This window comes from Miniopterus natalensis, chromosome 1, assembly GCF_054644295.1.
Source record: "Miniopterus natalensis isolate mMinNat1 chromosome 1, mMinNat1.hap1, whole genome shotgun sequence".
NCBI classification, from domain to species: Eukaryota; Metazoa; Chordata; class Mammalia; order Chiroptera; family Miniopteridae; genus Miniopterus; species Miniopterus natalensis.
Window position 1 is genome coordinate 24,202,423 of NC_142081.1, and position 16,360 is coordinate 24,218,782.

At 47.2% G+C, this 16,360-nt stretch overlaps 1 protein-coding gene across 1 annotated transcript in view; it reads right to left on the reverse strand.

Moving 5' to 3' along the window:
* Positions 1-16,360, reverse strand: part of SMOC1 (SPARC related modular calcium binding 1) — a 134,775-nt gene that overhangs the window by 40,055 nt on the left and 78,360 nt on the right. Inside the window, exons 4-5 of the mRNA XM_087819567.1 lie at positions 13,631-13,730; positions 11,459-11,506 (exon numbers count right to left, since the gene is read on the reverse strand). Of these exons, the coding sequence (XP_087675693.1) occupies positions 11,459-11,506; positions 13,631-13,730 (148 nt within the window). The remainder of the gene's footprint in view (positions 1-11,458; positions 11,507-13,630; positions 13,731-16,360) is intronic.

Genomic DNA, 16,360 nt, shown 5'->3' on the forward strand with positions numbered 1-16,360 from the left:
GAAATACGAAGATAGTATAAGCAGTCTCTGGGATAACATTAAGTGGCCCAACATTCATATTATTGGGGTGCCAGAAGGAGAAGAAAGAGAGCAAGAAATTGAAAACCTATTTGAAAAGATAATGACAGAAAACTTCCCCTACCTGGAAAAAGAAATCGACTTACAAGTCCAGGAAGCACAGAGGGTCCCAAACAAGAGGAACCCAAAGAGACCCACAGCAAGACACATCATAATTAAAATGCCAAAGGTTAAAGACAAAGAGAGAATCTTAAAAGCAGCAAGGGAAAAGCAGTTAGTTACCTACAAGGGAGCACCCATACGATTGTCAGCTGATTTCTCAACAGAAACCTTGCAGGCCAGAAGGGAGTGGCAAGAAATATTCAAAGTGATGAAAAACATGGAACTACAACCAAGATTGCTTTACCCAGCAAAGCTATCATTTAGAACTGAAGGTCAGAAAAGGAGCTTCGCAGATAAGAAAAAGCTAAAGGAGTTCATCACCACCAGACCAGCACTACACGGGATATTGAAGGGTCTTCTTTATGAAAACGCTAATGAACAAAAGAATCTGACAAGCTAAATAGATCCAGAGACATTGACGCATGCAACAGACGATCATATCTCAGAGGAAAGAGGGAAGGGGGGTGGAGGGTGGGAAGAGATTAACCAAAGAAGTTATATGCATATACGCATAGCCTACGGACACAGTCAATAATGCGGTGAAGGCCTGGGGAGGGCGTGGGAGCGAGGTAGAGGGGGTCAATTGGGGGGGGAAATGGGACACCTGTAATACTTTAAATAATAAAGCTAAATTTTTTTAAAAAGTAGGTTTACAGTTGTAAGTACGCAAAACACAGTTTATTCTTTTATTACTATCTATGAATTATTGTATTATTTTCCACTTGAAGAACTGTAAACCTACTTTTGCTCCACCCCGTATTTTAAAGAGAAATATATCTAGCTCTAGCCAGTTTGGCTCAGTGGTTAGTGTGCTGGCTGGAGGGCCGAAGGGTCTTTGGTTTGATTGCAGTCAAAGGGCACGTACCTCAATTGCAGGCTTTCCCCCTCCCGTTCACTCTCTCTAAAAAATCAATGGAAAAAAATATCCTTGTGTGAGGAGGAAGGAAGGGAGGGAGGGAGGGAGGGAGGGGGGGGGAGATCTGAATCTCAATTTACATATATGCACGTGATAATTTGATGCCTCACACTTACTCTTGGTGATTCTTTTGAACCTTGAATAGCAAGACTTAATTTCTCTTTGCCATACCATAGCACACTTCTAGGCCACGGTGAGGCAGATAGAACACAGACGGTAGGGCGGGGGGGGGGGGGGGAGCCAATTCAAAGATTTTTACTTTTCTTACAGGGAGAAAAAAGTAAATTTGGAAACATTAAAAAAAATAAACAAGGCAAACTTGAAATAATTTTTCAAGGATGAAGTCAAGATAAACAACAATAACACTACCACATTTTACAACACTCAAAGTTTCTGGCAGGTGGCTCTCTTCACCTATCCTCACCACTAACCAGGGCAGAGGAACTCGCCAGGACGATAAAAAGAGACCAAGTCTCAGTAAGAAAGTGATTTTCTCAAGGCCCCAAGGGCTGCAGCAAGCAGCCTTGGAAACTGCCCGGGCCCAGAGCCACGGAGTTGGCCTTCCAAGATTCCCCAACCCCCAGCTCGCCTCCTTGCAGGTGCAGCCCCAGAACACTGCAGCCCCCGCCCAGGCTCTGGGAGCCTATACAGACAGTGGGTTTGTGTGACAGCACAATTCCTTGCCCTGCGAGAAGGCCTGGCCCACGCACAGGCAGCTGGAAGTCGCCTCGACCCCCAATGACACCGTTCAAAGCCTCCTCTGTTTGGCTTTTTGATTCCTGATTGACATTCGCTGGCGAGTGGAGATAAATGCCAGGCTGAGGACAATGTTGATCCGCTCTGACCATTCTCAGGAAAAGACTTTTCAGGATAACAAACAAAAAACAAAACAAAACCCCAAAACATTGGTGTGCTGAAGGGACTGAATGGAGCCCGCGAGGGCCAGGGAAGCAGGGCCGGGCCTTTCAAGGGTCTGGCAAGTCCATTGAGGAGTGAATTGTTCGGGTGTACAATGAGTTTATTCTGACCACATACAAAGAGCTTTCTCTTCCAGGTCCTTCAAAAGCAAATGTGTCAAAGGGGCCGGAGGAGGAATCCTTATTAATGGCATCTCTTGGGGTCTCCGAGACTGAGGAGCCTAGGAGAATGCGGAAAAAAGAAACCACCCCTCCCCATCCTGAGATTTGGAAGGTCTCTCAGTGATCTCAAGTCCCCTTCAATTCTTGGGCTCTGCCTAGACCGTGTCCATCACTGGTCACTCTCCCACTTATATTCTTTTAGGCCCCTATTGGCCATCTTGTTCAAAGACATGGAGATAAACTTCAGCCTGGTGGAAGTGTGGTAGGTTCTTGCTTTTGAAGGGCCACATTTATGCCAGAGCCACCATCCCTCTCAGCATGTGACTTGGGGACCCAGTGTGGAAGTCAAGATGACTTATTCTGCTCATCATAAAGAGACAACTGCGTGTGTTTGCAAAAGTCCCTTAAAAACCTGGTGCAAATCACACCAGGAGGGTGATGGAATGTTACTCTACCTCGGCATTTCCTGAGATGCATGTCCCATGACCAACAAGGCTCAGAGATGCGCTGTGAGCTGTCCTGACTCTGTGCTTTGAGAGCAGAAGCTATCTGGGCACTTTGGGTCCCTTCCAGAGCAAAAGATCAATGTTTTACATTCCGTCTACCCACCCGCACACTCCCTCCCAAAGGAAGCGAAAAGAAGCTTAAAGCTGTCTTTTTGCAAGCAGTTACCCACATCCTCAAGTTCCATATTTCCCTGGACAAGAATGAAAACATGAGGTTGGTGAAAAGGCTGGGCCAGAGGTGCAAACGGAAGAGGGGGAGACAGGGAGGAGGAGGAGGGAGAGGGGGAGCTGGGAGGGGAGAAGGGGGGCAGTCAGTTCAGGGCTGGGTTTCACATGGAAGACTGTGCTAATTTTTTTTAATTTTTAATTTTGAAATGATTATAGATTCACAGGAAGTTGAAAAAATAATACAGAGAGGTCCCAGGTATCCTTCACCCAGTTTTCCCCAACGATAACTCTTTATAATTAAGATCATTATATAGGTAATATCATTATAGTACGACAGCAACATCAGCAAATTTATCTCGGTATAACTCACAGACCTTATTTGCATTCCGCCAGTTTTACATGCATTCATTTGTGTGTGTGTGTATGTGGTTCTATGCAATTTCTATGCAATTTTACCCACGTGAGATTGCCCATGTGTAGATTCATGTGACCACCACCATAATCAAGACACAGAACTTTTCCGTCACAAGGTCTCCCTGAGCTACCCGTCACGGCACACTTCCCCTCCTCCACCTCATCGCTCATCCCTGCCAACCGCTAACTCCCCCTCTATCACGTTGTCATCTCTAGAATGCTACCTAATTCTAGAAATGTAACCCTGCAGCATATGACCTTTTGAGACTGGCCTTTTTCACTTTGCATAATGCCCTTGAGATCCATCCAAGCAGTTGCGCAGATCAAGTCTGTCCCTTTTTATTACTGAGTAGGGTTCCGTGGTATGACTGCAACACCGTTTGTTTTACCCATCGACAGACATTTGAGTTGTTTCTATCTTTGGCTCTTACAGATAAAACTGCTGTGATCATCCATGTACAGGTTTTTGTGTGGACGTAAGTGTCCATTTCTTTGGAGTGAATGCTCAGGAGTGCAATTGCTAGATTATATGGTAAGCGTATGTTTATGTTTATTTTTATTTTTAAATATACCTTTATTGATTTCAGAGAGAGAAAGGGAGAGGGAGAGAGGGAGATAGAAACATCAATGATGAGAGAGTCATTGATCGAGCCCGCAACCCGGGCATGTGCCCTGACTGGGAATCGAACCCTGATCGCCTGGACCCTAGGTTGACCCTCAACCGCTGAGCCATGCCCGGCTGGGCGGTAAGTGTATGTTTAGATGTTTTGTTTTTTAAGGAGCTTCCAAAGTATTTTCCAAAGTGGCCACATCATTTTACACTCCTTACCAACAAATGTGTGAAAGATCAAGTTTGTCCATATCCTCACCAGTATTTGGTATTGTCACTTTTTTTATTTATTTTAGCTTTCCTAATAGGTGTGTAGTGGTATCTTTCATAGTCTTAACCTGCACATCTTTATGGCTAATGATGTTGAACAGCTTTTTTGTGGGGTTTTTTCCCCCCTCAATCTATGTGCTTTGGTGAAAAGTCTAGTCAAGTACTTTGCCCATTTTTAAATTGAATTGTTTTTCAACTAATGAGTTTTGAGAGTTCTCTATATGTTCTAGATATAAGTCCTATGTATGTTGGATATGTAGGTTTTTTGTTCTCTTAACAGGAGCAAGTTTTTAATTTTGATGAAGCCCCACAATTAATCAAATTTTTTAATTTTCTGGATCATGTACATGGTGTTCTAAGACAACAAAGCTCTAGGTTCACCTAGCTGCAGGTTCACCTAGCTGCAGGTTCTGAAGATTCTCTCCTATTTTTTTTTTTCAAAACATTTAATCATTTTCCATTTTCCATTTAAAACCGACGTTCATTTTGAATTAATTTTTGTATAAGGTGCGAAGGTCATGGGGGTTTTGGTTTTGCCTATGGATGTCCAATTGCTATAGCACCATTTATTGGAGTGTCCTTCCTCCACTGAATCGCTCTGCACCTTTGTCGAAACACCGTTTTCCATACTTGTGCAGTAAGCCTATTTCTGGGTTCTCTATTCTGTTCCATTGATCTATGTGTCTATCCTTTGACCAATACCACACTGTCTTGATCACTGTAGTGTTATAACTTTTAAAGTCAAACAGAGTATTATTATTTTAACTATGCAACATTCTGAAAAGGGCAAAATTTTGGAGACAGTTAAAAGATCAGTGGGGTTGAGGGGGGGAAGGTTCAGTAGGTGGAGTGCAGAGGATTTTTAGGAAAACAAAAATACTTTGTATGACACTGTAAGGGTAGGTAGATATCATTACATATTTGCTCAGTCCCACCAAGAGTGCGCCCAATGTAAACTGTGGACTTTGGGTGAGGATGATGTGTGAAAGTAGGCTCACTGGTTGTAAAAAAAGGTAGCACCCTGGGGAGATGCTGATCGTGGGGAGGCTGTGCATGTGTGGAGGCAGGAGGTATAGAGGAAATCATGTGCCTTCCTCCTAATTTTGCTGTGAACCTAAAGCTGATCTAAATAATAAGTCTTTTTTAAAAAAGAAAATGAAATAAATTTTTAACGGGGATGAGGGAGGGTCACAGCATTTGTTAAGAGGACCAAAGGGAAGCAGCAATTGAAGTCATAAAGGGTCATGAGGGAGTAAAACATTAGATATCTTTATTTATAAAAACAGTGACATCTCCCACTTTCTTTCTCTTTGTAAAAAATTGTTTTAGCTGTTCTAGTCCCATTCCCTTTCCATATACATTTTAGAATAGGCAGGCCTTGAGTCTCAGCTTTCTTCCAGCAGGGACACAACTGCTGCAACAGGACCTAAGAGTGATGACTCCTCAGCCTTTACCTCAGGAGCTACCTGGTGCCTGGAGCTGGAGACGGGTTCGGATGTGCCCTGAGGCCTTTCCACCACATGCCAACATCCCGCCTCCCTCCAGGTTTCCATGCCACACCTGGAACCGACTCACTCAGTCAAGGAGCAGTGAGCAAGCGAGCATGTTCTCAGTGGCCCAACAAGCTCTGAGCTATATCACCTGGACTTCTGGGGCCCCACAAAGGTACCAGGCAGAGGGACCAAGAACCTGCCAGTGGGCCATGCTCATCTGAGGCGGCAGCCTCCACCAAGGGTCTTTCCTTAGAGGCTCTGGCCCCAAGAGCTACCAACCTGGGTTGTTTGGAAGAGCCACCTGCCTTCTGTCCCCTGCAGAGGTGACAGCTTCCCAGCATCTAGAAGTCTGTGCTCCCCTGGGAGACTTTCCCTGAACCTGAAGATAACTTCTATAGGAAGAGGCTAAGAATTATTAGAACATAAGCTCCACGAGACGAGGCCAGGGCTCTTAGCATTTTCCTTGTCACTGGATCCTCAGTGAGTGTAGCAAGCCTGACACTCAATAAGTTCTCAATAAGTATTTGTTGAATTAAAGAATAAAAGAACCAAATATAAAACATCACTGGTTACAAATAACACCAGGGGCTCCTAAGAATCTATGACTAGGAGGCTCTTCCAGATCCCTATGCCCCATTTCATCTCCAGTCCTTAGAAATGAAGATATGGCAGGAATTTAAACTCTAAATTTAGTATCCTCCATACATAAACTTTCTTTTAGAGACCCCAGAATAGCGGCCAATATGGAGGGCAGGGGGTTGAGTACGTGGAGCCAGGCTGGGGGGACCAACTGTGGGAAGAAAGGAGGTGTGGTGCACGCATGAGCACTCACGCACACTCATGCGCACCCCTTCTGCAACTAATCTCTGCAAAGCTGGTACATGGACATGCCAGGCTTGGTCAGGGTGGCTCAGAGCACCAGAAAGCAGCAGCAACACGCATGCAGAGAGCAAAGAGCTGCCTCTTACGGGCTTGGAGCTGCTTAGGCACAGTTCTGTTCAGCAGGCACAGCACCGGAATGAGAATGCTGCTCCAAGGGAAATTCAATGTGCGCAGAAGCCAACCCGTACAGGTCATCAGCTGCCCATCTCCATTCAAACCCAGCCCAGGCACCTGCTAGGTAATCAGACTTTTGCCATCTGATGACCATGCTAACAGATCAACTACTGATCTAGCCTCCCCCTCGGTGCTGGGGGAAGAGAAAACAAAGAGATGGCTGGGAAGAGGCTAGTCATGGGAGCAGGAGTGATGCTCCATATGTAGAAGGTCTCGAGACAGCCAGCCTGCACACCTCAGCCAGGCTCAGGGCAGTGACGTGCAGCTCCTTCAGGTGTGCTAACCAGCCCCCACGAGGGCCGAGGCTGGAAGCCACACAGTCAGTCCCCTTCCTCTGGGATGCCTGCCATCCATCACCCCTGCCCTAAGCACATCCCTCAGCCATGAATGAGGGTTCTGCTTAATCCATCACTTGGGTGACAAGATCTAAAAGTTGGTTCCATTCTGTAGAACAGAATCCATGAGAAATTCTAAAGACAAAGAGAGGGACCTTGGAGGACTGTGACCCACTCTTTACTTGGAGCACATTCTACAGAGCAGCTAGTGGGGATAAAATAAATCTCTGCAAATTAAAGGTGGGTTGGGTTTTGGAAGTTCAGTCCCTCTCCAAGACTGCCTTGACAAATACAGGAGCCCAGGCAAAAAATGTACACAGAGGCTGCTCGTGTTTGTATTTTTTTCTCACTTTTTACAAATGGCTAACTCCCAGACCTCTTACAAGTAGGAAAAAGGCAAACTGTAGAAAACTCCTAAACTTGCACTTGTCATTTATAAAAGCATCACCCCAGGATCTCTAAGGTCGTGGGCTCTCAAAAGAAAGAAACCCCCAGAGAACCGCCTGAAATCATTTTACAAGTGCTCTCCCCTATTCTTCCATGTAGTCATTCACCATGCCGTGCCCCCCATCTCCCGACCCCACTGGAGGCTGAGAACTTCCTTCTAGCACCTCACAAGCAATGAAGCCCAGGACCAGGACCTGGCTGTGTTCAGTTATCCTGAAGGCTCCCCAAATCCTCCTCGTTCATTATCATCAAGACCCCAAAAAGAGGCACCATAGGAAAATCCACAAGCTTTGGTCAGCCAGGAAAAGCCACTCAGGGTAAATTCATGATCTCTAAACACATTTGCTTCCCAGCCATTCTTCAGACGACTTCAGTTGAAATAAAAAATTCATCTCTACCACCACTTCTGCAGCCTTTGGCTGTTTCAGCAGCAGATTGTCAGAGCTTAAGGGGCTGCTGGGGGCCCTTTCCCCTGCTCTGACATTCCTCTGTAGCCTCAATAAAATACATGTGGATGCACGTGTGTCCCCCACCCTCCAAACACACACAGACCCCATCCATCGCTCTTCAAGGGTGAGGACCAAAGGAGAAGGGGAGGGGTGGCCAGGACATGAGTGCCCCAGATCAATGGATATTTGAAACTCAAACACATGGCCAGGACCTACACTGCACGTGTTAATTACCACACATGTGCCTGTAAAGGAGTCCGTGAAACACAAGGGGCCCAAAGATCAGAGCGAGGCAAGGACATTCCAAGGGATTAAATAAACAGTCTGAAGTTCTGACCCTCTCCCTTCCAGGAGCACGTGCATCTGGGTAAGATAACAGCGCCTCCCTCCCTCCTTACCCCCCTTCTCCCCTCGGGCCCCACACCTGTGGACCCAGGAGCCTCAGCAACCCAGGCCTCCCAGTCCAGGCCAACCAGCTGTGACCTGCTACCGCTTGGCCTCTCTCCCCCCTCCCTTCCTCCAGCTATCTCTCTGGGCCTCCTCCCCCAGCCTCCTCTCGCTCTGCCTTTCTGCTCTCCTTCGGAGGACTAATTCCTGGCTGGCAACCAGGCTCTCCAGCGCTGCACAATACGCCTTTTCATTCCTTCCAGGCAGAGAGAACCGATCCCTCCAGCCCTGTCAGTGGAGCATGTTCAGAGGCTGGGGAAAGAATAGGCTGGGTCCGCTCCTCCCCCACCACTCACACACCCAGCCCTCCAGCCTCACCTCCGTTCTGGCTAAACCCCTTACCCTGCACAAGGGCCAGGCCTAGCATCTGTCTGCGGCAGGCCTCAGGGCTGCGAGCTCCAGCTCTCTGGAGATGCCTTCGAGGAGACCCCACGTGTGGGCACGAGCTCAGACAAGGGGCCTTTGTGTCCTCCCACCTGCTGCCCTCGGAGCACATTCCATTCTTAAGTGGCAGCTGAAAGAGGGACCTCAGTGGGCCAACACAGGATATTACGAATGCCCTCTCGCACCCTGTCCCCATTCAAACCTCAGCTTCCTGGACAGGTGTGGCTTCAGGTGGCCCTTCCTACAGGTGGCCCCAAACTGCTTTTCACTGCACTGCCCATGGCAGACAAAGAGAAGAGGATCAGCACCTACTCTGATCCCCCAAAGTAGAAGGAAAGAGCCTGTTGGCAGAAGTCAATTCTCCAGGGGCAAGTGAACCCTAGCATCCCCCCACTTCCCCCCCCACCCCCGGCCTTTGCACTAAAGAGGGAGCCTCGGCAGAACCATGGGGAGAGAGGAAGTCATCTGGAGTAGGGCAGCAAAGAACTACAAATTGATGGCAATTTATCTCTGAGATGAGGCTTCAGACTCTACCCCCTCCCCCCATTTCCTGTAGCATCCCTGGAGGAGTCAGGTTCCCCTGCCCTCTTCCAGATGAATCCACGAGACCCCCGCCATCACCATGAATCCGATTCTTACTGTTATCCACAGGGTGCAGAGCCACATCAACCTAGAAAGTCCTCCTTTGTGCAGTTTAAGAACCCACGGCCCACAGGTGGCCCTTCTTGGTGTGGATGCTTCATCCAGCATCACGCGCTTGGTTCCTTTGTAGGGAAAATCTGGGTGGTCAGTTCTGCGCAACTGCCAATTGTTTTTTCTACCACCAGGACCTCATGCCCAGAAATAAAGGCCATGTTCTGAAGGCTCCAGCTGCCACAAGCAAAACTGAAGGCAGCTTTTTTTTACAACCCCAGTAAATGATAGACACATGCCATTCACAGTGATGATGGGTTCGGATCTTTGCAGAAAGAAACGTTCATGCCCCTCTGCCACTGGAAGGGAGCCACCAACACTCCTGGCTGTCTCCTCTGTTCTGAGAAAGAACTGACTCCCTTTTTCTCACCCACTTATTCATTCCTGCTCACAGGAAAGGGAGCGGCCCACCTGGCCCATCAGTCCATGTGTTCTAGTGGGTGGTGGTGTCACCATGCTCTACTTCTACGTCTTCTCAGAGCACCCACGTTTAGGGGCAGCAGATTCTCCGGACACTCATCTCCTGCATTCAGGGAGTGTGACCCTGCCTCCTCTTCACATCCCCATGCAATCAGCACCTGGAGCAGGATCCGGGGAACTCGCCGTGGTCTCCCTGTGACGGTGTGTGCACCTAACTCTGATCCTCTGCAGACCCAACTATCACGTGGATCTTATGAGCATGAAGTTCCCAAGGCCCACATTCAGGTGGGAAGCCTCAAACTCAGCCAAGGTCCACTGTCTGGGTTTTCCTGAGAGCCCAAAATGGGGGTTCTGGATTGCTTGCTCATGCAGTGATTCTGATAGTTGTATTCTATGCAACTACAACTCTCTGTATGTCATCCTGGAGGTGAGCAGCAGTGAATCTTAGTGTCTGCCACCCTAGAAAGTATGGTCCACATACCCTAGGGACCTATTCCTCATGGCAGCTGGTCCCCTAAAGAGCACGCAGGCAGATGCCTTAATTGGGGTATATATAATTTTTAGGGCCCAATACAAAATGAAAATGAAAGACTTTTTGTTCAAAAAGCGGGAAAAGGTGTGTTAAAGACACCAAATATAGTTTTATCTTCCACAGTCTCTCTGACTAGCCACGGTATTTTTAATTTGCTACTTAATGTTGCTCTAGGTCAGGGGTGGGGAACTTTTTTCTGCCAAGGACCATTTGGATATTTATAACATCATTCACAGGCCATACAAAATTATCAGCTTAAAAATTAGGTATGAAGAAAAGCTCCTAGATTTATTGAATTTCGAGTCCCGCTAGTGGTTGTCTTGGCAGGACCAGACCAAATGATTTCACGGGCCATATACGGATGTTCCCCACTCCTGCTCCAGGTAAAGAATTAAATTTTTAAGTGTACTATAAAAGCACGGTAGCATGTATCACAAAAGCTACATGCACACGGGGGCCAAGGATCAGCAGTAGGCATGCACACTACATGTGTTTAGAAGCTCACATGAGGCTTCATTGTCCCTCCAACTTTATGTACTTAAAGCACAAGTTCAAAGACAAAACAGTTAAGCATTTCATGGCACCAACTGCACAGGTCGAAAGCCCATGATGCCAGCTTAGTCTTACTGAAGAGAATCTGGAGGATTTGGAATAATGATTGAGGAGAAGCAGTGAGGGAAATAATGCTCAGATGGGTTTCCAAAATAAGAGAGTCAGGGCAGACTGGAGCACACCGACTTTCATTATTCTTCTTGGTTTAATGCTGGCTACACTGGTAAGTTGATTGCCTGAACTTCCTAGGAACCAAGAGTCTCAGGGTCCCTGCCAGCTCTGTGCCCTGCACTTTCTCACCTCCCTCCGAAATTCTGGGAGCTTGGGCCCCGCCCCGGATGAGCCTTACTTACCTTAGAGCTTCTGGGAGGAAAGACAGAATTAGAATGGAGAGTTTCTGCAGGGCACTTTTAGCTTTCACCCCAGCTCCTTCCATCTTGTCTAAGAATTCTTGCTTGGACTGGCTTTAGAAGCAAACATTTAGATAAAGCGTAAAACTCTACTCACCTTTCCTTCCTGAGTTACCCTGGCTCAAGGGCTTGTCGGTGACTGAACCTTGGGTGAGAGAGGAAACAGAAACATAGACATTCAGAATGCATCGTGGTTGGTTCCTTTCACAGAGTCGGCAAAGCCTGATGTTATGAGCATATGGTTATGTGTATATATATAGTATACACATCTAGGGACATTATATACAAAGCTAGTACATACATACATGTTGAATGGGTTTGTTTAATGTCAATGTCACTGATATCACTGCACTGTTAAGATGAACCATGATTTCCAGGTTCCCTGGCAATAGTCTTAACCAGACTTACAAAATTCCACATCCACATAACTCCCTTATTGAACATTCCAATAACTGCCCCTCGCCTCCACTCCCCATCTCCCTCACTCTCACCAACTCCATGTTCTGAGCCATATCCATTCAGTAGGGCCAACCAAAAAGAAACCCCCTCTTACTACAAATGCAATGATTGACATCCCTCGCTGGTTAGGGCAGGAAATCGGCGATTTTCCATCTGCATTAAGTAGAAAATTGTTGGCCCAATTGTCCTGAATGGGCCAAAATAGTTTGAGGCATGGAAACAATTTTCTAGACGCAGCAGGCTGTTCCTTAAGGAGGGGGTAGTGTGTGCGTTTGGCCAAATACTTTGCCCTGCATATGCTAGAATGCCATAGGCATCCATCCTACTGTCCTGACCCTGTGGCACCTGTCTTCTCCATGAAGCCCACACAGGAAGGGTGCAGGCAGCTCATCCACAGAAGGGCATCTGTGGAGGTCCACCAACAAAAGAGAAGAAAGAATCCATATTTCCCCAATCTGTATCATACCATTTCTCCATATACTGATTTTGTGAGAATTTAATTATCTTACCCTGCATGACTTGTTTCTAGTGCATTTGTTTGCTTTAAATGAAACTTTCCAGGTCATCTGCAAGGAGGACTCATTCCTGCCCCTCCCCACAACCACCCCAATTAAGGTTTCCAGTTTCCATGTAAACCACAAATAAAGTAAACTTTCCTTTTGGGCCTGCAAATCTTGGATTCCAAATGTAGATACTTACTGCCCTTCCCACTTACTTCTCCCTTTCTACAGCAGGGCCAGTAGAAAAATGAATAAATTTTGTGAAAAAAGAAAAATGTTAGGATAGTAGGACTGCTAGCCTTTGGAATTTCCCCTAGGTTTTAGATTGTTTTATGCTTTGCTTGCACTTAAAAATTAAAAATAAGTAAATAAATAAAACTTTATATACAAATATAGGGAAATATGAAGCGGCTGATGGTGGGATAGGTTTTTTGGTGTTTTTTTAAATCATGGCTGAGCTGCATAATGAATTAAGGGAGTGATGCTCAAGTCCCTTATAATCTGAATGGAAATGGAAAGTGTGGGGCTTGTGCAAATCCATAATCCACAAGCCCATGAAGTTGACCCAAGAGCAAAATTTCCCATGTTTATAAAGTTGGAAATAGAAAGGACTTCATTTTTGCCACTGGCTGACCTAGAGGGTCACTGTGAAGTTGTGGTCCCCTAACTTGTCTGATCCTCAGAACCACCTGAGAAGCTTCATAAACATATGGACTCCAGGTCTCACTGCAGACCTACTGGGTCAGATATGCAAGGAGGGGCCTCAATACCTAGGTTCTTTTTCATTCCCCAGGCACCGCCGAGGACAGCCAGATTTGCGGGCCACCGTGATGAGTTTTCCATCACTCCACATTACATTGTTCAGGGTGGCACATATATGGCACATACGCCACCACTCTCCTCTCCTGTGCTCATGACAGACATCACTAATTGATCATCATGGCCTTTGATGATAAACTCCCAAGCAGTCTTAAAATTCACCTCAATCAAGTGTTCCCAGGGCCACTAGCAACCAGAGCATTCAAGCTAAAAACACAAATACCATGCTCTAGGGGTTACAGCAGGTACTTGGGGAAAAGAGCCTTGAACCAAAAAACTGGACTTACAATAAGTATATGCACACAGGAATATACTGACCCTGTCACCCAGCTGACTACAGAGCCAGGGCATGTTGGAGTGGGATCCTCCCTCCCCTGGGGAATGGCTCATCACCACCACTAATCTCTCGAAGATTCCCCCACAAGGTGCAGCAAACAGCCAAGGGGTCTCTCTCCAACCCTTTTCTTTCTTCCCGCCTCTCCCTACGGTACCTGAACATACAGGAGTTTTATTCTGCACAGAAGAGCCACTGATTGGCTTCCCATCTGGGGTGACACACCAGCAGTACCCTGTGTAAGTGTGGCACTGCACCTGTACAGAAAAGTCAAAAGGGGGAAAGAACTGTAAGTCTTGGGGCACAATATCAGCCGTCATCTCCCACCTTTTCGAAAGCACCCCCAGTATGGCAGGTGAGCTCCTTCCACTTCTCACTCCAGCATCTGTCCCCACAGTGTCTCTTGCAGGTGGGCACGTCAGTCAACAACATTGTGTTTACTTCATGACTCCCATGCACAACCACAGAAATGTATCTACTTCTTTCCAATGACTTTTAACACTGACTATCTTATACTTAGATATGTCCAATATGTGTTTCCACTAATACCCACACATTCCCCCCTGCTCCCCAAGCACTGACATACACTCCCATCCAACTGTAAAAAATTCTGATTGGTGAACTAATTTGGCAAGTAGAAGTTAGAATGTCAGCATTGTAGGTTGATGTGACCCTTCTTTAACAAGCAGAGATAGTGGTAAGCTTTTCTTCTTTCTCCAGCTTTTCCCAGCATCCATACATATAGTCAGCCTGCCTGTGGATCAGGTGGCTCCCCTGAGACAAGGACACACGTGATGGGGATATGGTGAGAACAAGGTCACTGTGCCTGCAGGTTCTAGCTGCCCCTCTGCACCACTGTGTGATCTTGCTCAAGTCTCCATGATCAGGCCTGCCCTGTCTGGGAACAGTAAATGAAATGAGGCTTCCACTTCATTCGGGGTAACTCTTCTTTCTCTGCCGATAGCTGTCACTCTAGCCACCTCCTCCCACCCCACCACCCTCTTCCAGGCTGCTTTCTGCACGAGTTCCTAAACACAAATCAGGGCATCACTTCCCAGCTTAAAACCCCTGGGTGACTTGCTAGACTCAGGATGGAGATTAAGTTTATGATCATGCAGGACCTTGAGCACCATGCAAATGAGCAAATTTGTGTGGTGCTTGAAGTCCCCTGTGATCTGCCCCCTTCCTATTCCAGCAGCCTCATTTTACACCCATGACTCCACACATGCTCTCCACTCCAGCCACAATGAACCTGCTGAAGCTTGCAAGCACATCCAAATTTCTCATGATTCTGAACTTTGTTTGCTCCAACTATTCAATCCGTCCAGATACCACTCCGCAACCCATGCCCAGCCCACTCCTAATTCCTCCAGATTCCCACCCTCTTCGTGACACACCTTCTCTGCAAAGTGGTCCCAGCCTCCCCTTCCTCCTTCCTCAGATCCTCCACAACCCCTGGTTTCCCAAATTCAGAGCCCTTATCACAATGAGCTATAATCATTGATCTATCTAGTCTATTTCCCCCCCTAGACTATGACCTCCCAAAGGCAAGGGACTACATACTGGTTATTTCTATATTCGAAGCATCCAGCATAATGATTGACATTTATTGTAGGTGTTTGATGAGTTGAATAAATGAATGAATGTTCCTATTTCCTGTCTTGGACTCCATCAATTCTAAAAATGTAACATCAATTTAAACAGCCCCACATTAAATGTAGACCTCATTTACAAGATGTGTGCCAATTTGCATAGATATTAAAGTGTGCAACAGTGTGCCTCCTGGGATCAAGGGCACATTGAAGTTGAGGACAGGCATTAATAGCCTACAACCTGAGTGCTGAGGTCTGCGAGGGGCACAGAGGTAAAAGAGAGATGTGATGGCCTGGATGAAATCCAGGAGTTATCAGTAAGACAGAAAAGCTACAAAAAGGCTTCTGCTTTTGTGAGGATACCAAACACCATAGTTTCCCCCAAGACTAATTGTTTCCCTGTGGACCTACTCCCAGAGTCAGGACAAGAACAAGACAGAGGGCACCCTGCTCCTGCCAGTATGAGTCTGTGTATAAAAGAGGCATTCACCTCTCCTGTCCACACAAGGAAACAATATTCAAGCCTTTCCCCCAGTGCCATACGCCACTCCCACTTCATCTCCCGGAGACGATCCCATGGCTGTGGTTGCTGCCCCAGATGCTCACTCAGGATCAACATCTTGGGTTGGGTCAGCGCTTCCTTCTGAGGAGGCGTAATGGTGGAATGGAAAGAGACCCAGACAGACCCGACTTTGAATCCTAGTCCAGCTAGTTACTAACCTAGCTCTTTGAGCCCCATCTATAAAATGGGGAAACAACACCAAACCTGGAAGGCTCTGAAGAGCAACAAACAGTGTGAGCCCAGTGCCTGGCATGGATGATGGCCGGATGCAGGGTGGCTGTGGCAGTGATTGCTCCAGGCTGTGTCAGAGACACCTGGCAAGTGGCCTCCTCCCACACCAGAGCTCCCCTAGTAACCTCCCAAAGCTTGGGTGGGAAACGCAGCTGGAAACTTGGATTTTACCCCTTCAGATTCTGTCAGCCCTGCAGGGGATGGTTTCTAGAGACGATTCCTCAGCACTGACAGAATTTTATTAGGGCCTAGCTGGCTACTTTCTCCTTGTTGGCCAATAATCACCTCAAGGGAAACCTGTCCCTGCGGCTGGGCAGCCACACTGACTTACTCGCATGGCTGCCATGGTCAAGGCTGTCCTCCCTCTCCCTGAGGACGGTACTGGCCAAGTGCAGCACCCGAGGCTGTGCCTTTGGCCCAGTGCTGCCTGCGACAGCCAGGCACTGTGGTCAAGCAGCCCGCAGGGAACTGCTGGACGGGAAGCCGCCTCCGGGGCATGCAG